At 38.9% G+C, this 25,178-nt stretch overlaps 1 protein-coding gene across 1 annotated transcript in view; it reads right to left on the bottom strand.

Moving 5' to 3' along the window:
- Positions 1-7,643: 7,643 nt before the first annotated feature.
- Positions 7,644-25,178, bottom strand: part of WWC3 (WWC family member 3) — a gene marked incomplete at both ends in the record, with an annotated part of 99,966 nt that continues 82,431 nt past the window's right edge. Inside the window, 11 exons of the mRNA XM_080363700.1 lie at positions 7,644-7,710; positions 9,089-9,216; positions 9,927-10,154; positions 11,181-11,273; positions 12,576-12,740; positions 13,914-14,073; positions 16,044-16,195; positions 16,898-17,065; positions 20,988-21,180; positions 23,643-23,729; positions 24,726-24,800. Of these exons, the coding sequence (XP_080219826.1) occupies positions 7,644-7,710; positions 9,089-9,216; positions 9,927-10,154; positions 11,181-11,273; positions 12,576-12,740; positions 13,914-14,073; positions 16,044-16,195; positions 16,898-17,065; positions 20,988-21,180; positions 23,643-23,729; positions 24,726-24,800 (1,516 nt within the window). The remainder of the gene's footprint in view (positions 7,711-9,088; positions 9,217-9,926; positions 10,155-11,180; positions 11,274-12,575; positions 12,741-13,913; positions 14,074-16,043; positions 16,196-16,897; positions 17,066-20,987; positions 21,181-23,642; positions 23,730-24,725; positions 24,801-25,178) is intronic.

Here is a 25,178-nt window from a genome sequence, read left to right as displayed (position 1 = left end):
CCCAAAAGTATAATATTAATTTGCTGACTAGCATAAGCTCAAAAATAAGTGTAGCTTCTTGCGTTCTAGCATTTCTACTAAAATAATAAAAAGTAGTAAGATATAAATCGAAAATATATTTTAAAAGCAATCCAGAAAAAACAAAAACACCAAAGAAGAGTCACCATATTTTCTCCACAAATATACATCTTCATATATTTGTAAAGAGTGCATAATCAAACAACCACAGCAAGAAAAGAAAACAGTCTCTGGACTTTGCTTATGTAAATACCAACAGTCGAAAAAAGCAGTTCAGCAGGGATCCTTCACAGCCTTTTGGTGACTGGCATTTTGTGTAAGGAATAAAAATCTGCTTGCCATCTCATATGTCCATTCTGGAAAACAATTTTTCACGCTTATGTTGGACAGCAAGCAAAACCCACCTTACGCTCCAGCAAATTCTGTAGGGAACCTGCTGGACTAGGTAGTTTCAAACCACGTCAGCAAAAATTAACAGTGAAGGAAAAGCTTCTTTCCCCAAATACACTCACTAACCCCCTAGGCAAGTTAATCCTCATTCCTTTATAAGCTTAAACACATCCATCTGTACAACAGCAACTTCCTTCAGGCATCCAGAAAAAAAAACACACACACATACAAAAAAACCCCCAAGCAGGGAATGCAAGCAAAACAGTATTGCTGCTCTCCCTCTGCGTGACTGGGTGATGATGGCTGCTTATATAAATACAGAATTCAGCGGACACCCGCAGGAGCCAGAGAGCAAAATACGGGGACAAAGGGCCTTCTTCAGCTTCAAAGCTGCGTCTGGCAGCGTTTCTGCTGGCCATGTCAGCTGGAATTCCAGCTCGGGGCCAGCGGGCTGCCCCTGCACCTGCGAACCTGCTGCTCGCACAGAAACGCTGCTGCTTCGTTTTCCAGCAGCAGCTCTGCCCATCGGAGCTGGAGCCCCAGGGCAGCGGCGCGACAGCAACCGGCAAATTGATTTTTCGAGGAATTGTGTTGCTTACCTGCAGTGCAACATCATTTAGCCCAGTCCCAAAGATTTTAATAGCATCCTTTCTTGGGTGGTATGGCTGCAAAAGCAGTGATGTCATGGGGAGGAAGCAGTAACAACCATGTGACTGCATCCTCCCTCTATAGCATATCTGATAGGAGGCAGAGGGAGCCGGACCCGTCTGTAATCCCGCAGGATTAAACCGCAAGCTTCTTTACTCTACCCTGCCTATTAGGTCACCATTAGAACACGAGCTGCTTTCCCCCCTCCTCCTGCCCACGCCCCCACCAACCTGAGCTAATTATTATTAAAAGGGTTTGTGGATTTTATTGCAACAGCAGCAACAATCCCATCTTGCACATGGAAAAAGCGCACTAAGTATGCTGTGTGCAAACCAAAAAAATATCCCTGTTGACTCTGCAGCAACACCCAGGTGTCGTATTTTCTTTCATCTCCATGAAATGTGTAATTACAGCAGCTTGGAAATGAGACAAACCACAATTTCACCATCCCTTGCATTTTTCCTTCTCCCTATGCTCCATTTCAAGCTTATCCAGACTGACTTCCCTCCATGTTCTACGTCACATTAAAGCTTTGCAAGCCTACCTCAAGGGTTTCACCATGCTACCTTCACTTTTTCATTCTCCCCACCATACATCCATCCCTTCCTCATTTCACTTGCAGCCTTCTGCCTTTTCTTCTGTGAAACTGTCACTGCTTGAGAGATTTTCTCCTGTGTGCCAGCCAGGTCCCCTTTTCAAAACTTCTTCATATGTTTTCCCATCAAATATTTTTAAACTAGAACATCCTAAAACATCTTATTTAAAAAAAAAAAAAAATCCAAACTTTCATATTTTGGTTAACTGAGTATTACATCTCAGAACTACATTTTGGGGGAATTTTGCAGGTTTGGTTTGGTTTGGTTTGTTTTTTGTTGTACATATATATATATGTACATGTATATATATATGTATATATATATATAAAATTTTATCATACTCTACAATGTATTTGAATTCTACAACAAAATAATAACTTCCAAAGTTCTGGTTGTACAAACCTCGTACAAGACACTGGGATCACATTCCGCAAGGCAGAAGCTGTAGCTGTTCTTTGTGAAGATCGTGTACGTGCTTGACCACATGCACAGTGTTTTATTTCAGGACATTCACCTTACTGCTCATTTTCCCATATTTGAATACTGGGAAGATTGACTTCACCTCTCAGGGTACTGAGGGATGTGCTCTGTATTACCAAAGAGATGCAACAGCCAGGTAGAGGGACATCTTGCACAGGCATACATGAAAACATCCAGGGGTGGCTGAAGGCATGTGTGTGTATCAGGATAGTGTGTATCAGGACTAGTGTGGCCAGCAGGACCAGAGAAGTGATTGTCCCCTGTACTTGGCCCTGGTGAGGCCACACCTTGAATCCTGCGTTCAGTTTTGTGCCCCTCACTACAGGAAAGACACTGAGGTGCCGGAGAGAGTTCAGAGAAGGGCAACGAAGCTGGTGAGGGGTCTGGAGCACAAGTCTGATGAGGAGCAGCTGAGGAAACTGGGGCTGTTCAGCCTGGAGAAAAGGAGGCTGAGGGGAGACACTATTGCTGTTTACAGCTACCTGACAGGAGGTTGTAGTATGGAAGGGGTTGGTCTCTTCTCCCAGGTAGCAAGTGATAGGATGAGAAGAAATGGCCTGAAGTTGCACCAGGAAAGGTTCAGATTGGATATTAGGAAACATTTATTCACAGAAAGGGTTGTCAGGCATTGGAACAGGCTGCCCAGGGAAGTGGTGGAGTTACCATCCCTGGAGGTGTTTAAAAGGCATTTAGACGAGGTTCTTAGGGACATGGTTTAGTGCCAGAGTTTGGTTACGGTTGGACTCAATGATCCTGAGGGTCTCTACCATCCAAAACAAGTCTATGATTCTATGATAAAGGCCAAAGCACACAACTCTGGAAGACTTTTTTTGCCCCCGTGTATCTGGGAAGATGTTTAGGGATGTGCGAAGCGGGCAGTCCGGTCCAGCCAAGCCAGTTAGTTAGCACAGGGTGTACAAAACCTTCTTTCAGAATGGCTGCATGGCTCCTCCAAGTCTTGTGTACAAACTGAAGAAAATCCCTGTACTCCTTATTTCTCACAGGGATTCCCCACACAGAAGCCACATTTTGGATTTTACTCTGAAACGTGAACACTTTGCTGGCTTCACCTGAAGCTCCCACATCCTTCTGGAGCATGGAACACACCTTTAGAGAAGAGATTTGCTTCTGCCCTTCACACACAGCACTGCAGGTCACCGTTCCCTACCACTCATAGATCAGCAACAGGCCCAGGCCTTTTCCAAACATGTCAGTGAGGAGTGGAGAAGTGATGTAAGTCCTGCCTTCCTGCCAGCATCTGCTCTGCGTATCCATTAAAATCAGTATTAATAGGCCAATTGAATTCTCTGAAGGAAGTTAAACAAACACTGAGCACTTCATTATTTTCTTGATAATGTATCTGCAACTTTCCTTAATCAGTTTATGAGAGGGAAATACGGAAAACAGCAAACAGCATTCAGTTGCTCAGACACAAACATCTATACCTGACAGCTTCTGTGCCACAAGGCACACACTGTGACACAGACACAATGTCCTGAACATGGAACAGTAATTTTGTGCACTAACCAAATGAGTGCAAGGGTCTCCATCTCTCATTTTTTCCTGGTCAGACTTTCCGAAATTCACTTTAGAGTCTTCTTGTCTTTATTGCCACAGATGAGCTCACTGAGTCTCCTCCTGAATGCGTATACTTAACCGGATGGTCTAACTGTAAACACACTATAGAAAAAGTGATTCTATAACACAGATAATGCATGTTCGAATTTAAGAGACTATTAGAAATCATAAGAAACCAGAAACAGCTCCTAAGAAGCTTTTAACTCCAGGAATACTGAGATTTTCCAAGGCGCAAGTAAATCAATTGATATGTACAGATTCCAAAACCAAATCAACTTTGTGGTATTTTCTTCCAATGATAATCAGTCAATTGTGTCGTTTCAGGAAAAAGAAGATACTCTTCATGTGATGTTTTAGAAGATTGGCCTTGCTTTTACTAGCCTGCACTTTCTCAAGTCTCCCTATAAATACAATCTCCTCCCCTCAGAGATGTGTGACTGTAGTTAAAAAGGAGAATGCATTCAAAGCAAGTTGCCAAGTACCTTCTTCCCTAAAACACATAATTCAAACTTCAGTTTTACATCCACTGAAAAAAGGACCCCAAACAAACAAACAAACCCACAAAAAACCCCAAACAAACAAAATACAACAAAAACACACCATAGTTCACCTAATACCTAAAACAAAATTTGCTTTTTTATACACCACTTACCTTGAAGTCTTTCAAAGTGCTTACAAGAACTGTGGCAATATATATAAGACTTCATTCTTATAACAGAAAATCCATACAGACATACCCATGATAGCTTTTGTTGTTGATCCTGATGGCAGCGGAAACAGCCACAGTCGGTTTACCAAATGCCTATTTCTGGCAGACTGTTTAAAAATAACCTAAACTCTGTCATACCCGTAACGCCTTGCAAACACTGGACAGAGGCAGGAGTCATATGTCAGTACTACAGTTCTGCCTGCGTTCATGAAGCTTAGGATTGGAGAAAGAAACTGAGAAACAGCCTTTCTACAAGTATGCAGGTTTAAGTTTTCCTTTGTGAAAGCAGCAGTAAAGTTCAGCTTAAAAAAGCTTAACCTGTATTCTTCTGAGTGACTTCCACCTTGGAATTTGTCCTAAGTAAGATATTACAGAACTAATAATGTGAACTTACTTCCAAAACAGAGCTACAAGGTACAAACTTCTGTTAGGAAAAAAAAGGCGGTTCGATGTGTCATAAATGGAGCTGCCCATGAATTCAAGGAATATTCAACTACGAGCCTCTGATACACCTGTCAGCTTATTGTGAGCAATAAGCATGTAGGCGCATATACCTGCCATTGCTCACACTCCGCATCCCTCTCAGGTCTTCACTGTAGCCCCTCTAGGATCTCTCATCTCACATATTTCCTCTCTTACCTTTATTTGAAAATCCATTACATTCGCCTAAATGACACTTATTTAAAATTCAAAATTTCTTTATGAAAGCATTGTGAATGTGGCAAACACGAACCATCCAAACAACGTCTTATACCGTGATATATAACAAAACTCTGTTTCTGTTTATGGCAAATTATTTTATTTTATAGAAGAAATACTTTCAAATAATACAAAAAATGACACAATCATACAGAACTGTGACAAAAACAAGAGAGATGAATACTGAATATGGTAACTCATTACCACATCAACACAGAACTCATTACAGCAGTCAGAATCACGGACCCACCAGACTTATCAAGGATGTCCCACAGCAACCTGTGTTTAAAAGCGCCAATGAACTCCCTGACACGGAGGCCACCAGACGCTGCCCCTTTGCTATAGAGTCACAGAACAATTCCGGGTGGAAGGGAGGTCCCTACCCCAACTCCTGTTCAAAGCAAGACTAACGCAACCAGGCTGTTCCGGGCCATGTCAAGTCCTCAGCCCCTCCATGGACCAAGAGCTCCACCTCTCTGCTGCTTCCAGTATGTGACCACCCTCATGGGGACACGGTGGTGTCTGTTCTATGCATGCACAGCAAGTACTTCTGGTGTCACTGCATGGGAACTTTTGTTAGAACACTACCCTGCAAGGGCCTCCACTGAAAATGAGACTTGAAATTCTGACTAACTGGTCTTTTCAAGCAATGAGCGCTGCAAAGCTTGCTGTCCCTAGACTTTTACTCAAACACTAAAATTTTCTTGCATAATTTGGTTTTTTTATCTGCATGGTTTCTGACTATGTATACTGAAACTCAATATATGCCCACCAAAGCTTCCTGGCAAACACAGACTTCAGAATAAAATGCTAAATAAACTTTAATTTCACATATATTGCTATACAATCAAACACCTGATGCCTGTAATCGATTACAGGCCATACTGGGCAATAGGGAATGCTTTGTTAAACTTAAATATCTGTGTTGATCATCCTCATTGACTAACGATTTAGGTTTAAAATCTTTTTTTGTCATTACTTTTTGCCTCAGCTTGGACAAGTAAAAGCAATTCAGTTTTGCTTCCAGGTTTTCCTGATCTTTGACAAGGTAACAAGAGTATAAGCTCTCGAAATTCACAAAGAACACTCACTCACAAGATATTTGAAAATATTCAGATTGGTTCTGATGAGCCTATTTAGGTTTTGGCTGTTGTTTTGATTTCCTGACATGTAAAAGTCTGGAGCCAATTTGACCTTTAATTAAGAGACAGCATGATCTTCCTTCTAGGCGATTCCAGCAATTTGCTAAGTCAGTCTTGTGTTGGGCACCTCTCTTTGTAGGTAATGTATAATTAGAAAAATATGAGAAACTATTATAGTAGCTTAGTAAAGAAGTATTTTTACATACTTGCAGGATGCAAGGACACAAAACTGGCATTCTCGGGAATTTAGGGTGACAGTCTTTCATTAAAATGAATGGTCACAAGTAAAATTATTTCTTACTGGGTTTGAGCTGGTACAACGAGCAATCAAATAAACTGTACCTTCCAGAACTATACACCTTCCTCCTGGAAAGTGCCGCTGTTCAACACAACCTGCGTGCAGCAACCTCAAAGCACACGCTTCAGGATGAACACGTTTGAGTGCCCTTATCTAATGCAGCTGCTTTCCGAAATCAGCACATACGCTGTTTCCTGCATCAGATCTGAATGTTTAGAAATGTAGAAATTACTATAACATTCTTCAGCGTTCTCACACAGCTAGCTCACATTGCTCTCTTAAGTCTCCTTTTATTACACAGCAAAACAAAGACCTGTCACCCTTTTCCTTCCTCCGTTAAAACTGAGAAACTAGTTAAGAATACAAAGATACTTTAGACACAACTGAAATGAGAACAATCTATTAGTGCACAGTAAGAACATGCAAATGGATTCTGCAATGTTTAACATCACTTCTAATCAGTGTTAAACACATTGCAGGTGATAATATTTTGCTATAACACAGACAGTGCTAAAGGATACAATGTACATAATAAGCTACAGATAATAAAGCTGAAAAAAGTGACAATTTTAGAACATAGTATTTTCATTTCAGGTATCAGAAACAAAACCAGCTCAATGGTTCCATTCTACTGTATGACAAATACTGAAGAACAAAATTTCAGTCTTAAAATACATCTTAAAGTAGGTATTTTCCTTCAAGGAAAAAAGGCACTATAAATAAATTACACTACAGTGAATTTGCCTGAACTCACTTTGTTTCTGTCTTCCAGCCTTTAAGTCAAATAAAACAGCATAAAAACTGTACACGCTCTTAACAGGATAGTCGATCTTTTATAAAATAAGTTGTCTTCAGAGATGTCAGTTTCACAACAAGGAAAAACCAAGCCTTGTTGCAGTCGCTATTATAAAATATATATATGTATATATATTTATATATGTTTTTGTTTACTTTTACTTTTTTTACTTTTTTTATTTTTTACAAAACGTGTATATTAGCTTTTGCACTTTTTAAAGAAACTTGGCTAATCTAATAACTTCATTAAAATAAAAGCGATAAATACTTCATGTTTACAATGCAACATGTCATACATCATCAGCTGGCAGAGGAGGTATGTTAATCCTTGGTCTTGTAAAAAAAGCTATCTTCTCTCTGTGATCAAAACAAGATAAAAAGGAAGTCAATCAGATATATGCCTACATTTTTTCCCCCAAGAACATGGTTTCTTTACTCTGGTTAGTGCTTAGCGTTTGTTACTCACATACTGGTTTATTGGAGTACACAAAACTTACAAAAAAAAGTTATTAAACCTCACTGTATACTTTTGCCAATGCTTCCTTGGACATAGTTACTGTTTCTTTTACTTTATACAACTTATTGAACATCATAGTTCACTGTAAAAAGGTTTCACAGGACAAGCCCTGCATAAGTCACTTCTGCAACTCAAATGTCCAAATACCCTTGTACACTGCAATAATGTCTACAAAAAAAAAAGAGAGAAAAAGAAAAAAGGCAGCTTTCAGAGTAACCTTTTTGCTTTTTTATTGAGCAAACAGTACATGCAGTAAAAGAAGTGTCATAAGAAATGAATGTGTGAATATAAATGGCAAGAATTTCAACAAGGAAGACCGCTTTTGTTTAATTTTCTAGATCTCATTTTATTCAGTTCTCCAGATCTTTTTGACATCTCAGTAGACAAGACATAAAACTCCTCCTCTTATTACCAGAAACATAAGATGTAAAAGCAACCCTAAAATTTCTATTCCTCTTACTTCCTTCCCAGGACAGCTTTTCTGTTTCACTTAAGTATTGTCTGTAAAAAAGTTCTAAAAATCTAAACACCGGATGAAAGAGTATAACATAACATGGTAGCTGAGCTGTCCTCCACAGCTACGTTGCACTAACATTTTCTTACTCCTAATGTTACCCTCTTAAGAAAAATTTTTAAAAGGTGTAACACTAAAATAATAAAGCCTTCCTGTGAAATGCACATTCTTTATCAATGCCACTTGTACACAAAATCAAGTGTCAGAAAAAAATCTGAAGCTAAGAGAGGACACATACCATGTGAATGCAGCTGAAACTGGAATAGTCCAAAGCAAAGGCTTAATGAAGGAAAGCTGGAATGTTACTGAGTAATTTTTAGTGAGAGAGTGTTACTAGTTATGTGTATGTATTACATTAAACAAACTATTTATGCCCGCAGGCTTGCACCGAAGAACTGACAAATCATGTGAACTTAATAGTAAGTAGGCTAAGTTGAAAGAATCATCTAAGCTATGTGTGTGCTTGAAGGCTTCTTTTTTTTTTATTTCACACATTTTAGAATTGTAAGACTGCAATTTTACCTTAGTTTTGACTCTCTGCACTACAAATAAATCAAAGGAAACTCATGTATCCAAATCTCTAGATATAGTTAAAAATTACTGGCTATGCAGAAGACACACAGAATTTAAGCTAAGTGCTTTAGAGAGCTTTAACTTCTCTAGTGAACTGTTGCCATGCTATTGCAGTACACATCACCACTTACCTAAAAGTCTGCACCTGAATAGGCTCCTTCTGATTTTGCCCACGCAACTGGTATATTTCTTTTGATGCTTTCTTTAGCATCTTTTCAGCTGCTTGCTCTTGGTGATGTTCAAATTTGGTCTGTCTGGTCTGAAAACAAGAATATACTGCTTTAAATGGTCATATGCATAAATACAACACAAGAATACCTAGGTTAAAATAATGATTTTTTTTTTCCACTCATCACAGTAAAAGCACAGAAGTACACTGTCTGAAATAGTTGATCATCTAAGAACTATAAATTCAAAACAGAGTATTGTTTCATTTCATAATGAACTCCAGAGAGATATGTACTAAATTCATGAAATTCACTGCAAACAGATCTGTCAAACAAGACCTTAAAATAAATTTAGGCTCACTCTTCATTTCCAATAATCCAATGGCAATTTTGTTTGTTATGCAGTTTTTCCCACTTCTTTTTTCCAAGAAAAGGAAAAATCATATATTTACAGAACCTTCCAAACACTTGTAAAAATGAAATATCCAATCAGCAAAATTTCTTTCAAAGATCAGAAGTAAGGGAATTAAAGTTCCAACAATAAATATCTACTAAAAAACCAAACCAAAACACTAAAAGTGCTACTGGCAAATAGCGCCATTCTCCATTAATTGTCTTCAAATAAATACACAGTTTGGTAATAATCCAATCATTTCTATTGCGCTAACTTCAAGAATATTGAAGAAATATTCGATTGTTTGAAGTTTTGTAAAAACAGCTCTTTAGACATCTTGTCACAATCAAGAAATTTTGAAACCAGAAGTTTCTGAACATGTTGATCGCTTGTCTCCTGTTTCCATACCTGCCTCTCTGCTTCCTTCAACAGGTTCCGGAATCGCTCATCTCGAAGGACCCAGTGGGGTAGATCTGTCTGCCCTCGGAGTTGGGCATCTTCCAGACGCTGTCTCAGCTCCCTTAAAACACATATCTCCTCATTCAGCTGTCTCTGTCTAGTTCTGGATGCCTGGAGATCCAGCTCCAGGTCTAAGGACGTCCTCGCCATAAGCTCAGCCAAAGGCGATCTGCAGGACTGCTGAGTTATTCGGATTCAAGTAAAACACACAATATATTACTCTCGACATAATACATTGGCCAATTTTTAGCTATATAGAGCATATCTTTTCCATACTGAATTTGCACACAAAGTTTTGGAGAGATAACTTATCATCCCACAGTGAAAGGCTAACTAGCTGTACGGGTCTTCTGTGCCATATATCAACTTTTTAAATTGCTTTCTACTGCCTCCTTTTACAGTCTCCTTTTGGCTTATAAAAACTAATTCAAGTTTACAGACTAAACTTTCATATTATGCTGATAATAAAAGGATGCAATATGAAAAACTCATACCTGAGTCATGACATCAGAAAATATTGTACCAAGTAAGATTCCCCTTAAAGGGTTTTTATTCGATATTGGTTTTAAGATACATTCTGATTCAAAATGGGCTGTGTGGGTCTCTACTTGCCTACACTAGCAATAGATTAACTCCTGCTGACCAGGTTAAACCATAAGCCATTTATACACACGGCATTAAATGCCTTACCTGCCCTTCTCTGCCCACCTGTTCTGTGGGGTGGCACAAGAGTGAAAGGAGAGTTTATAACCTATTAATTCCCAAGTATTTGGGCCTCAAACACTACATTGCTCTAGGCTGCATATGAGGGGAGCTGGACGCTTCACTGCTACATTCACACACACTTCTCCGGGCCTGCACCCTGAATCATAAACTAGATTTTAAAGATTTAACAAAGTCTACATCTAAATCAATACAAATTCAGTCCCCATTAAACTAACTTTTGTCTGCTACGCTATTCTTTCTCCTAAATAATTCTTCACAACTATATTCCACTTCTTTATATCTACCTTTCAGCTGAAAAAAAACCCAAACCACACCTAAAACATGTACACACCGCACCCACTACCCCCAATACATTACAGAAGCCTCATACATTTCCTAAAAACATGAGAATGTACATGTAGACATCTAAAGCTTAATAATAAAGTACAAGTGTCCTAGCACCTTAGTGAAAAGTAAAAATCGGTTTCGTAGGAATACCTGTTTATACCGTAGAGTACGCCTCTCCAATGTATTCCGGACAAAAGGTGACTTCCTTGGCAGAGTTGAACTGTCACTGTCACTGCGATACAGCTGATCAGAAAAGATGTTGAAAACACAGGTTGCTTACACGGTCTTCTACATTAAGAAATCTGGATTATTTTTTTTCTTTTGCTCTTCAGATTCATTTTTAAGACTGTACCGAAACTGTCTTAAGCAACTCATTTTTTTCAGCTTTAGTTATTTATAAAGATTTGTATGTAATAGTACTCACACTGTATAGATACAATAACTTAAGAAAGCTTCAAAATTATCAACGTTTTACAGCTAAATTTCATCAAGCATTCTACTAAATATCCAAGACAACGCAACCTAAAAAGGGGGAGGGGGGAGCTAAAGGCAATATTTCTTCCTTAACCATTTACTGTCATGGGCACAAGCAATACATTCTCCCTCTGATTTTAAGTAAACACAGATGAAGTGAGGGTGTTTAACCATCTCTTCCTTTTTGCACTATCTTGGTTTTGGTGTGTGAGCATGTTTTACTCACATTCCCTGCAACATAAACAGATGTGGAATCCAGAAATCAAACTGAAGAATTCAAGTTGGTCCGCAGACGTATTGCATGCAACGTAAATAAGAGCAAAAACCAAAAGATCCTTGGTTTAGGAAAAAGCATAAAAGTTTAAAAAATCATCACTGCATTTTCAAAGCCAAGCTTATGAAAAAGTACAATTAAAGCTACGCGTGTTCTACCAATATTGCAAAATCAATACCGACGTATAGATCTGCAACAGCACCAGTCAACTGCTTATAAGTCTTTTGGTGCTGAGCAGGGCAGCCGCCTCACATGCACTTGAACACTGTTATGCCGATCCTCAGTTATTTGCACCAGTGCACCTAGGAATCCCAGGTTCCACTGTAATGGGCATCCTACAACTTACACGCTTGACAGCAACCAGAGTCCTGAGAATATTTATGCAATAAACATAACATTATGCACTCAGTCCCCTTTCCCAAACCTTAAGTACCTGAAAGTTAAACTTGGCTTTTAAGCTATTTATATGCCTCATTAGACAGTGCTGTACCTCTGCAAAATCAATCACCCTAGCCTAACTTCTAAGGCTGCCACGAAAGAGAGCTTAATATCTAATTTACTGTAGATTCTTAAATTTTAAATGAAATAAATTCAGGTTTAAACTCCTAAAAACAAGAAGAATCAGGGGACCTCTTTCCCACTGCACTGTTTAAATTCAATGACAGATTGTTCATTAGTATTAAAAAGTGGCATATGTTTCTTAAAAATGCAATAAAGTCTTCAGAAGAAATGATCAAAAACGTACAAAATTCTTGTGTGGGGGCCCCTCCCTTCCCTTCTCTTTAAACCTTACTCACTCTGCAAACATATTGACTTCGTGCTCCAGGCGAGAAGGTCTGGGAACGAACAATAGTGCTACTGCGAACAAAAGCAGAACCCCGTGGCCGGCGGCTAGTTCTCTCTTTTGGAAGAATAGCAACTTCTTCAGGAAATAGATCCTCAGTGTTAGTTTCCTTATCCACCTAAAATTTCAATGAAGGAAAAATTTTTATTTTTTCCTTATTTTCTCTCTCTTACCAGAAACAATCAGACATTCAAACAATATCAGAAGTGAACCTAGCTGGCGGGGCAAATTGTTTTAAGTTTTAATGAGCACTGAGAACAGAGGATGAATCACCTCATTTTTTAAAGTTTTAAAACTAGGTCATTTGAAATCATAAGATTACCTTTCAGAAGTGTTCTCTGGAACAGTAAGAATTATGTTATAACATGAATCATAGCAGCAGAGCACAAAGACTGCATTCAGCACTGGCAATTGGGCATTAACCAAGCTACCACCTGATCTCCAGCCTCAACAGAAGAAAACTGTCACCTGTCAACAAGCACAGTGACTCTGAAGCAGCCACTTTAAAGCTGGATGGAGTCAAATGAAGAGAAGAAACTTAACAAAAGGGAAGTGAAACACTGATGAAACAATTATACGAGAACACTCAAATATTTGGAAATACAGAAAATATGCTGCTCTAGCAAAGCTTCCAAACTTGAAGATCACTCACTCCCCAACAGGAGGTGTTACCTTCCCTAAAGGCAACACAAGCAGTCTGCGCTCCTCTGCTTCAATGGAACTGTGCTGATTTTGGTTTGTTCAGGATTATTTTCAATGTCTCATATCTTGAATACAGAAGATTTTAAATACATCCGTTTCAGCACAATTGTTCTGAATGTTTGAGCTGTATTTACTGTAACACTGAAACAGCAATGCAAGTCTTAACACTTTAAGCCTGCTTCTTTGCAATTCCTTCAAAAATTCTTACTTCTAAGAGCACTGGAATTTTATCATGATCTTTTCTGTTACAATTTTGGGTCAACACAAAAACTGATACGAGTACATACTTACACATTAGATAAAGGCCACAATGAAAGTAGCTTGCCTTTTGATTAAAAAAAAGCTAATTCTGCCCAGAAATAAATAGAAAGCAAACAAAAAAAACCAGCCCTAGAGAAGGCATTTTTAAAAACTCAAAAGGCACATGCCGTCATGTAGGTGGTGCTCATACAAAGTTGTTACTGTAACCTCTGATTGTCTTCTCTCCTGATCAACTCCGACTCAGACCCAACAGGCCTCAGTAACACACTCGATGTGTACCAGGCAGGGCGGCAGTTCCCATGGCGTAGTGTCTTCTCTCACTTGTTACCTTTAGTGGCGGAGGCTGCACGTTCCCAGAGCTGTACTGGCCAGCTGGAGCTGCGAATACATGTCCTGCTAACGCATCCCCGCAAAACGGCTCTGGATAAGGAGGGCTGGTCTGGGTGCAGTTACTGCAGCCACTGTCAACAGATTCTGCTTGCCAACTCCTGAAATCAGAATATCACAAGAATTTTGTAGGTATTAAAAAAACAAAACAAAACCCACATGCAAATATGCATCACATTTATGTATTTCATTACCCAGGTCAATTTATCATTTTAGAGTACTACTTCTCCAATAAAAATATAGAATGGTGAAAGGTATAATATATCCCACTTGCATTTCTGCAAATGCACAGACAAGCAAATACACTTCATGTAAAAAAAAAAATAAAAATAAAAATAAAACTTAAAAAAAATCACCTTTCCTAATTTTCTTAAAGCTCATGTTCTGGTCTTTAAAGCAATACTACCAAAACAATAACAAAAAGAAAAACATAACTCACATAACAAACTGGGAGTATTATTAATTATGAAATAGCATCTAGTTAACCCTGAAATAGTAAGAGCTGTGCTGCATGTTCACTCCATAAGCATTGCAATGCATTTCTTTCTTTGACATTTTCTTATGTCACAACAATTTTTTTTTTAGTACAGTGCCATTGCAAACCCATCACAGTTGCCTCCCCAGCAAAGTTTCTGATCACAGAATGTCAGGGATTGGAAGGGATCTCGAAAGATCATCTAGTCCAATCCCCCTGTCGGAGCAGGAACACCTAGATGAGGTCGCACAGGAACATGTCCAGGCGGGTTTTGAATGTCTCCAGCAAAGGAGACTCCACAACCTCTCTGGGCAGCCTGTTCCAGTGCTCTGGCACCCTCACTGAGAAGAAGTTTCTTCTCATATTTAGGTGGAACCTCTTATGTTCCAGTTTAAACCCATTACCCCTTGTCCTGTCATTGGTTGTCACCGAGAAGAGCCTGGCTCCATCCTCGTGACACTCACCCTTTGTATATTTATAAACATTAATAAGGCCACCCCTCAGTCTCCTCTTCTCCCAACTAAAGAGACCCAGCTCCCTCAGCCTTTCCTCATAAGGGAGGTGCTCTGCTCCCTCAGTCATCTGGGTTGCCCTATGCTTGTCTCTCTCCAGCAGTTCCCTGTCCTTCTGGAACTGAGGGGCCCAGAACTGGACACAATATTCCAGATGTGGTCTCACCAGGGCAGAGTAGAGGGGAAGGAGGACCTCTCTCGACCTCCTAACCACCCCCCTTCTAATACACCCCAGGATGCCATTGGCCTTCCTGGCCACGGTCATCCTGTTGTCCACCAGGACCCCCAGGTCCCTTTCCCCTACACTGCTCTCCAGCAGGTTGTTTCCCAGCCTATACTGGAACCTGGGGTTGTTCCTACCCAGATGCAAGACTCTACACTTGCCCTTGTTATGTTTCATTAATGTTTTCGTCACCCAACTCTCCTGACTGTTCAGGTCTCGCTGGATGGCAGCACAGCCTTCTGGCATGTCAGCCACTCCTCCCAGCTTAGTGCCATCAGCAAACTTGCTGACAGTGCACTGTAGTCCCTCATCCAAGTCATTGATGAATATATTGAATAATAGTGGTCCCAGTACCAACCCCTGAGGCACTCCACTAGATACAGGCCTCCTACTAGACTGCCCCATTGACCACAACTCTCTGGTTTCTTCCCTTCAGCCAGTTCGCAGTCCACCTCACTACCTGATCATCCAGTCCACACTCCCTCAGTTTAGCTGTGAGGATGCTGTGGGAGAATGTGTCAAATGCTTTACTGAAGCCAAGGCAGACCACATCTACTGTTCTGCCGTCATCTAATCACCTTGTTATATCCTCATAAAAGGCTACGAGGTTGGTCAAGCACGACTGACAGAATGTCTTCTCACTCCCCAAATTCCAAGTCCTCTAAACTCACCCAGCTATTCAAATAAGGTTTGCTCCTGTTTGCATGTCACCATATACTAACATAATTTGATACTCATAACACAAACAGGGAATAGATCTTGGAATAAGAACCTGCTGTTTCTCCTGCTGCATTTCAGACTATACCCATAGTTTAAATAGCACTTGGCTGTTTGATCAGGTATTTAAACTACTATTTGTACCTTTCTGATATGGCTTCTGCTTGATCTTCCTTTCTTTCCAACTCCAGGATTTCCTCCTCTGTGTACTCCAGTTTCACCCGCTCTTCTGCCAGCTCTCTCTCAACAGCCTCCAGCTGGGCGGTGGTCCTTGCTAACAGGGCTGTCACCGCATCCTGAAAGGTAAACTAGATCTCAGATAAAACCATTCAAACAAGCTATCACATTTAATGTATATTACTCAAAGAAAACAAAATATTTTCCCCAAAAAAACCCAAACCAAAACCAACAACAACAGGAAAAAAATAAACAAAACACAAATAAACAAACAAAACAAACCCACTCAAAACGTCTGTCCTGTATATTAGTGATGAAAAAGTACACAGTGTTCCACTAACGCAACTTCTCACAGAAACTGGGCAGGCTTTACCTCACTGTGGAGCATCATCCAGCAAGTTAGGTGAGAAGAGACCTCTGGAGGTCACCTAGTCCCATGTCCTGCCCAAAACAGGGATAGCTTCATAGCCACATCGGGTTGCTCAAGGCCCAGTCAAGGGCCAAAATATCTCCAAGCATAGAAATTGTACAACCTTCCTTGACAATCTCTTGAAGTGCAGTGGCAGAAATTTTAAATGAGTTTTTGTTAGTTGAACTGGAAGTGTGCATACAATATAGACAGAGAACTATTTCAAGTCCCTGTCCAGACACAATCTAGCTTTTAATTACTCTTTTAAAATCCAGCTTTTGCCACAAGAGCTAAATTAAGGTATTGCCTTCTGTGCACCTCAAAAACAAACTGCACCTGAGATAAGACCACCACCAACCACCCAGCACAGTAACCCAAATAAAGTAAACAAATCACTTTTTCAGAGCCATACTGTTTTAACTGTAGTTACATTTCCAGAAGACCGGGGAACACTTTCTTCACACTGGTTTTTGTTCTCTGCTCTCTGGGGATCTGAACCCGTGAAGATCTGAACTGAATACCAGTGAAGCTGCATCTCACCCGAACTCTCTGCATCAGTCAGGTTTATCTGCGCAATGCCCTGTAAACAGCAAAAAGCACAGACCACAATATAATACACTGCAGAACAGACATATTCTCATTTAAAGAGTATTTTACTTATAATGTAAAAAACACCACTACTTTATAAAATACTAATAGCGTATCTTAAGAAGAGACATTTTTGCTCTGTTGCGTTATGACATTTAAGATACTGAATTTCTTGCCTCTTGCTCACTACCCGGAAGAGTCATAGTTGACATTAAATTTTAAGTTGAAAAAAAATTTCCATGACTGATGTAGACATGATAGTTACAGATGTCAGCTTTTAATATTATGTTCAATAAACGCTCTCAATGACATATTCAATTTCTACATTTGCTTAAATTATTATTACTTTAACAATATTGCTTTAACCTGCTTCCATTTGAGAGAACTATATTCTGGGATACCCTTCTGTTCTCTAATCCTCGGAGGCATCTTCCACAGGGGGAAAAAAATGTTGCGTAAACCAATTCTTTTTTTTTTTCTGCCTGTTTATAATATATGTCAGTCAAATGGGCCATAAAGCCATTTTTCCACTTTCCAAGCCATCTTTACATCTCCCAGATTCAGGTGAAAATAGGTTTAATGGAGGCTTCCCACTGAAAGTCTTCCCAGCTTTAAAGTAGCCCTACTCCATCAGACAGTGCTCATGTAAGAAATTTCTGAGTGGTGTTGACCTAAACCAAAACCAGCAGTTTTAAATCAGTTCACATACTGGACCTAGCAATGACTTCGTAACAGCTAGCCTGTTAATGGCTTTGGCTTTATCCAGCTATCTCTACAACCTGTTAATTTTTATGCTCGTGGACCTGCTAAGAATGTTTTTATTATGCCACTGGAAAAATCATGTAAAAATTGTGTTCATCTCTCACAAACACGGAAAGGCAGTAGGAAACATAGAAACTGTATTCAACTTTAAGCAGGTAAAGAAAGAGTTAATTAGAAAATAATTAAGAAAAAAAAAATAATTGTTTTTCCAAGATGAATGTTCCCTGGGGCTCTGTTTGAACAGGTGTACAAAAGCTGATGGAGAAAGTTTTTGAGGCTAACAAAAGAATGTCATATCAGGATACAACATGTTACTGAGACAGTCATTTTAAGTCAGTATACTGAATGCTACAAACAGATATGCCTTTTCTTTCATATATGAAACAGAAATGTCTTCTAATTATCTGTTACACTTGTTCTGACACAATGTAAGGAAGAAACATGTATCGAAAAATCACACTTTTGTATCAGAGTTGGAAAATGTTTAAGACATGCTGGGTTTGGTTTCAGGGTTAGAGAGGAAAGCTGTTTTCCAATCACCAATATTGGAAAAAACATATGTTGACTCTTAAGACGTATGAAGCAGCTAAGAAGGCAGCTCAAAGACACGAACTGGCTAACTGGCTAGAATATCACCATCAAATGCAATTAATAATTCTCAGTACTGACAGGACCAAGGTAGGTCTGCTAGTGGGCTGCTTCGATGCATTTGTTAACAACTTGGATGGCAGAACATTGAAAGCACTTATGTATCTCCCAGTGATGTGAAGCAGAGGGATTTTAAAATGTATGAGAAAAGGATCAAAACTTAAAATTACGTTAAAAAAATGAGATGGATGTTCTGAAATAAAACCGTTAAATGCAAAAAACTAAAAGTTTACACTCAAGAAGAATAATGCAAATAAATTAAGACACGGGGAATAATTGATTGGTCAGGGCTGCAAAAGATCAGAAACTGGGAGTGAAACAGCAATGTCATGTGACTGTAAGAAAGGCAATCGCATTTCTTTGATGTTTTAATTTGAGCCATATATGCTACTCGTGGAAAATAACAACCCCCTTGTCTCAATATTGGTGGGGCCACCAGGGAAGAAATAAACCAATTTAAAGAAGCATAGTTTCAGAAAGCAGAAAAAGATCCTTCAGCAAGGCAGGGCAAATGAGTAAAAGGTTGAGGGAGTGGAAAGACCATCCCACAAATTTAGTAGATTTACTTCTCTTTATAAATGAAGTTTAGAACTATTTGCCAGAACATTTATTTCTCCCCCCCCTCCTTTTTTTTTTTCTTCATTCCCTGTTACGTACAAATATTTGTGTAACTTTGCATAAACACCAGCCTGGCTTCTACATTTAAGAAAACACTAAACTGACCCAACCTAATCGAAAAGAAAGCAGTCATCAAGAACTTCAGAAATATATGGATGCTTAAATAGATGGAAAAAACTGTAATCTCAGTGGAAGAGATTTTGAAAGACTATAGTAGAGGCCGTCAGGCCGTCACAGGTAGCTCCAAAGAAAAGTAGCAAATAAGCATTTTCTCAAATTGAGAAGTCATTTTCAATTTACAGAAAAAGATGGCAACAATCATAATTTTTAAATGTGTACTTCAATGCACCTGCCTTAAGAAACTGTGACAGAAACTATGGCATTGTTTCTCTCTCTTTTTGAGCAGTACTGTTAACTTACCCTAAAGTATGTTACCAGCTACTGTAGACAAAGATATTTCTGACAAACTACAATAAGACTATGAAAGTGAAAAAAATTCCTACCAACATAACCTGAAGACCTGCCCCTTTGTTGCAAATTCATTAGTAGCAGTTAAAATAAAAGCACCCTAAACTTACATGCACTTGTGTGAATATAAAGATGCTATACACTGAAATAGCCTGTTCTTCTGGGAAGCTAAATAGTCATTTCAGTGTAAAGCATTTTACACCAATATATCCAGCCTGTTCTTGAGATGCTTTCTTTTCCTTCATGTTCAAGTGCAAAGATGACAAAACTTACTGTGGCAGACAAGACCTCGGGTCCACTCCTGTCAACATTAAGACCGCTACCTAGTTTTAAATGTGGACTAACAAACATGCATTCTTCACCAGATTTGCTCACGTGAACACCTCTTATCCACAGTCCAGCGCAACAGTGAGATACCCGTACCTCTTAAATACTTTGGCAGGCTCAAAGAAAAATGTCACTAACCCATTCAAACCCCTCACTGAAATGCCAGCCCAATCACTTCAAAACAGCAAGGGCATCAGGGCAGATTTATTTAAGCTTATTTATATTTGACAACAGCTAAATGAAGTTAACATTTAACACATCTAAAGTTAAACACATGTAACCTATCTAAACAATGGCTACATTTCTTTGAATGCATCTACATCAGACTTCTCCATCAGTTTAACATAAAAGACTGATGTAACTGAAACCAGCCAGGATCACTATAATCCTACAACAACGTTAAGATCGAGATAACAACAGTTTTCTTCCATCACTGTTATACAGAAATAAGGGGGTTGTATTTGGTATATTTTAATGATACCGATTCACCATGCACATGTTACAGCGCCATGCGGAAACACAAGTCTTGACCACACTGTAGTTTAAAAGCTGTCAGATGAACTCTTCAGGGATTTTTTTTTCTTTCTTCTGTTTTACACAATGCTTCCCCTCTTACATAAAAAATTAGCAACGGTAGATTTTTCAGCTTTCCCCAAAGCAGACATTTGCGCAAAAAGCATTTAATAAACAAAAAAATTAACTCTTTATCTACTAAATGCCATAGTAATTAATGTAAACCTTATATCAGTTTTCAACATGCCTCTGCAATGTAATATTTAAATAGTAGTACAAATAACATTACTTTCAACACTGCCTAAAATGCTCTAATTCTCAACCTCTGCTAATTTTGCTAATTATTTCCAAGACTTTATGTAACCTAAAATGCACATATTTCAACTTTTTAAAAACCCCACCTTTTTTATTAACAGAACCATACTTGTGTATGTGGACAGAGACATTAACATGTAACTCTATCAGTACTTCTTATGGAAAAATAAAGTCTTCACTTTCTCTTTTGAATCTTAAAAATCATTCCTCAAGTAACTGTAGTTTCCTCTATCACATGGCTTTTTAAAAAAATGACCACTTACCAATAGTTCTTCTTGTTGCTGATGATCAACTGAACAGATATACAGCTGTAGTGATTTTAATTTCAAAACACTTGAATGCACGGGGATTCGGAAAACTTCATTAAATATTAATGGAGTTTGGAATTCCAAAGCTCTAGAGCAGTAAGTGGTTGGTGTGCCTGACTCAAGCGGTGGCAAATAAACTCTCACATGACTGGGAACAGCAAAACAGACAAATAGCACAGCTGAGACAAAGCAAGCTATTTCGCATTTCTCAAAATCAAGCAAAGCAAAAACATCAGTGTAACTTCTACATGAAGAAGCTGCTTTGGTACCTCTTTGTTACAGGAATTTACTTTGTGTTCTTAACACTGAAGAACTGCAAAGCTAATTTGGAAACCCACGTTTTTCTAACTACAGCTGATTTGATATTTTTTTAAACTTAAGTGCTTAAGCAGAGTCACCAATAGAATTTGGAATTGAGATGCCCTGATGTATCTGAGGCATCTACATGGAGCTAGCAAATATGATATAGTATCTATGGGAGAGCTACAGCCTTCCCAAGCAGCAGCAGCTGAAGGCCAGGTGCTATACTGTGATATTTCAAATGGAAACATGCCTATGTTTAGGTGATTGAATTGCCCCATGTCATTGAGCCATTTCTTCCTTCCACCCACTGAGCATGGCTTTCCCCTCCAACCCCCTTAAAAAACTCAGCACAAAAGGAAAGCAAAAGAAGCCTACAGTCATTGCATCCACCTGCCATCTTAAAACACAAATTTAAATATTTGGTGCCATCTCATTTGAGACTCCACGCCAAAATCAAAATCCATGACTATTTTAACCTGATGGAAGGCAGCAGAGCTACTTAGAGAAGTGTCTCTGTGTACTCTCTGTCCCGACTGCTTGCCCAGACCCTGCAATATCCTATTTCTTGCCAATACTTTCCCCTGTGCCAGCGAACAGCTTCATGCAACCGTGCTGTGAACCAGACTAGAAAACTTACCTAGGTTAAAAAGTTAACCCCACAAAAATAAGGCTTAAGGATTAGAAAAATCCATCTCAAAGGCTCAATGTAGTTGACTACACAGCTGCATGAACTCTTATGCCACCACCAGAGAAGGGCTGACACTGACAGGCAAATAAATGGTTAGAGGACACCTGGAAGAGCTCATCATAGTGGAACTGCAGTGTTGCCGTATGGAGCGTCAGATGGCTCAACAGCTTTATGTGCTGTGAAGAGAGCGATCCAACCCTTCCCTTCATCAGCTGCCACAGGTAAGTTCACCACCGCTGTCCCCAGTAACTCTGATTCATTGAATGTATGCATCAAACTGGCTAAAAGCTTCTTCTGGTTTTAGCAAGATAAACTTCCTTTTTCGACTAAACCAACTGATTTACCCTGTAGCCATGCAACTGATTGATTCCAGCACAAATGGTTAACAGAGAAGGATGGGGAACAAAAGTGCTTTTTTGGGTGCTACTTACGACACCTGATTGCCTTGACATCAATGCCCAACAAACCCTCTGGAGACTTTTTTTACCTTGTTGAGTCTACTTGACTTTCTCTAGACAACACTTATTTCTTTTTCTAATCACAAGGCAATATGGCTGAATACTACTCGATACTCACGTTTCTTTTCCCTACGGCATGTCCTTGCACTAACACTGAAAACAAAGCAAAAGACTGACACTGATGCACCCACCGATATGAAGAATTTCCACTAGAGGTTTGCAGGGTTAGCAAGATCAAGCGTTCTCAACAAAGATCAACTCAGTGAGATGCATGTCAATTTAACAGCTCCCATGGAACAACTTATTCTACATTACAACATTATCACACCTCCATTTTACACAGTTTTCAAACAACCTCTCCCAGAGATAAAGATCAATTATTTTCACAGGTCAAATTTCTTTAAAATATGTTAAGATACATATCACTAGATGAGACTGTGTTTCATGGTAACATGGCCATTATTGAAGAAACATTTATTAGAATAAACTAAGCAATGTTCTATATAATGCAATATGGGATTTGAAAAAGCAGCACAGGCCACTAGAGCTTTAAAAAATTCACTTGTTTGTATTGATTCTCAGCTAGCAGTTGTGTTAAAATTATCTTTGAAAGGTGTTTCACAGACTTTCAAGGAGAGCTGTCACGGTCACAAAAGCCTGTAAATGTCCAGTTTTTGGTTTATTCATATTTTTTGGGTTAAGTTAAAGGGCAAGGTATCTCTCTTACTGATGACTATACATGTGACAGTAGGAATTTGAGAAAATTACAGTAAGCTTATTTCTAGGATATACACAGATAAGCTGTAGAGAAGTTGTACAGAAAATAATGTTTCTCAAATACTGCAAATATTGTAGACAGCCAGAAGGCATGGGAGGTGATAGAAGCATGACTTCAATACTTTTGAACAAACTTTCATGTGCATAATGGACATGTAATAACATGGATCATTAGAAGACTATGCTTGTTAGCTGACCATTATGACAGAGGTTCTATAAAAAGGGGCCCTATATCCCTAAAATTAACCCTTTACTCATGTAGGCTAAGACATAACATCTTCTCCAGAAATGGCTTCATTTTGCATGAAAACAAACACATTTATGATATTTCGATTGTGCCACACAACAAGCAATTATCAGATTGTGGGTGACATGTAAGCTTACATTTTGCAGTTTTCCTTAACAACTAGACTAGTAAAGTTCTTCAGCTGTAATACGTGGACTAACAGACACTCGCTTCCACTGTCATGCCTGGAAAATAAATTTGCTGTATTAGTAACCAAGCATCAAGACTTTGCTTAAAAGATAGAGATGAAAGACTACAAAGACTTTAAGAATGTAAAAGCACCTTTTGCTGTTAAACAAAACTCTCAAACCAGTTTGAATCAAAAGCAATTACAGGTATCACACATAACAGAACATTATTGATAATATTAGCTACAGGAATAAATTTAACAGAACTAAGAGAATTAAACATTTTTTGAACTTGAAAAGAATAATAGTCCCTACTGCGACTCTTAATAGTGAACAGGTTTTATAAAATCCACTCCTTGGTTTAAACAGTTACACCGCAAATATATGTGCATGTGCATTCACGCATGTGTAACACATCAGTTACATCAGACAAATCAGTCTGAAAAAATCCTGCTCTTGCACATGACTATGAATTTTGAAATGGAACTAACAAACCTGGTTGGGATTTGAAAACTCCCAACCTTGGGAATTAGTTTTCCAAGGGGCAGAGGCGATTCTGGAGGGTTATGACACGACATCCTGCCTCGCACTGCTATAATCTGCCCTTCCCCACGCTGCTCCACTAATAACAACAGCATGCCCTAGGCACAGGATTTCAAAGCCATATTTGGGAGATGTGTTTTTGTTTTGGGTCTCTTCACCTGTGACTTTCTTAAGGTCATCCTGCTCCTCTCACACACAGAGATGTATCCTCATATCCACGCACTCACTAAAGGCCTAGACAATGAAAATGCTGCTGAAAGAAGTAACAAAGGCCTTTTTATCAGCTGTTATTGAAGGGACTGAATGAACTGTGGTTAAGGCACATCCCCAGCAGAAAGTGGCATGTGATGACTAATCTGTACATCCACTAAACTTTGGCTTTCAGTTCAGAAACTTCTAAGAACTATCCATTGCAGTTAAGTTTATTAAAAAGTTATAAACCCAAACCAAGAAAACTAGTGAGCAATTCCTGCTGAGTTGACAGGGAGAAAGAAGAGTAAGACTACTCACAGAAAACCAACATGTATTTGTGGTTCTTCACTATTGGCAGCATCACCATAAACAGGCTCTTCCAGATCTTCATTCCTGCAGGAACAGAAAGTACTGTAAACTACATACTGACCTAATCTATCAAAACATAATGAAATAAACATTTATTTTGTGATTATGGATATAAGCAATTGTTTGGTAATTTAGGAGGGACTGGTAATACAGAAGAGATTGAGGTATTTATTTAAAAACACACAGAAATAGTTATTCACCATTTTTAAAAATTAGTTTTTAGAATACCTCTTTCAAGATATCCATTGTAGTTTAATGTTTAGTCTGTCTTTCATTTCTCTTTAGCATCCTGAAAATCTTAGCTTCTTCCCAGTTACTGTTTGTGTTAAAATAATCACATAAAATAACACACCTTTACCCCTCCTTCCATCACTAGGTCAACCTACACAGTTGTAGATTTTT

Source organism: Nesoenas mayeri, assembly GCF_963082525.1.
Source record: "Nesoenas mayeri genome assembly, chromosome: 1".
Classification (NCBI taxonomy): domain Eukaryota; kingdom Metazoa; phylum Chordata; class Aves; order Columbiformes; family Columbidae; genus Nesoenas; species Nesoenas mayeri.
The sequence above is the reverse complement of the archived record's forward strand: the minus strand, read 5'-3'. Positions and strand labels throughout refer to the sequence as shown.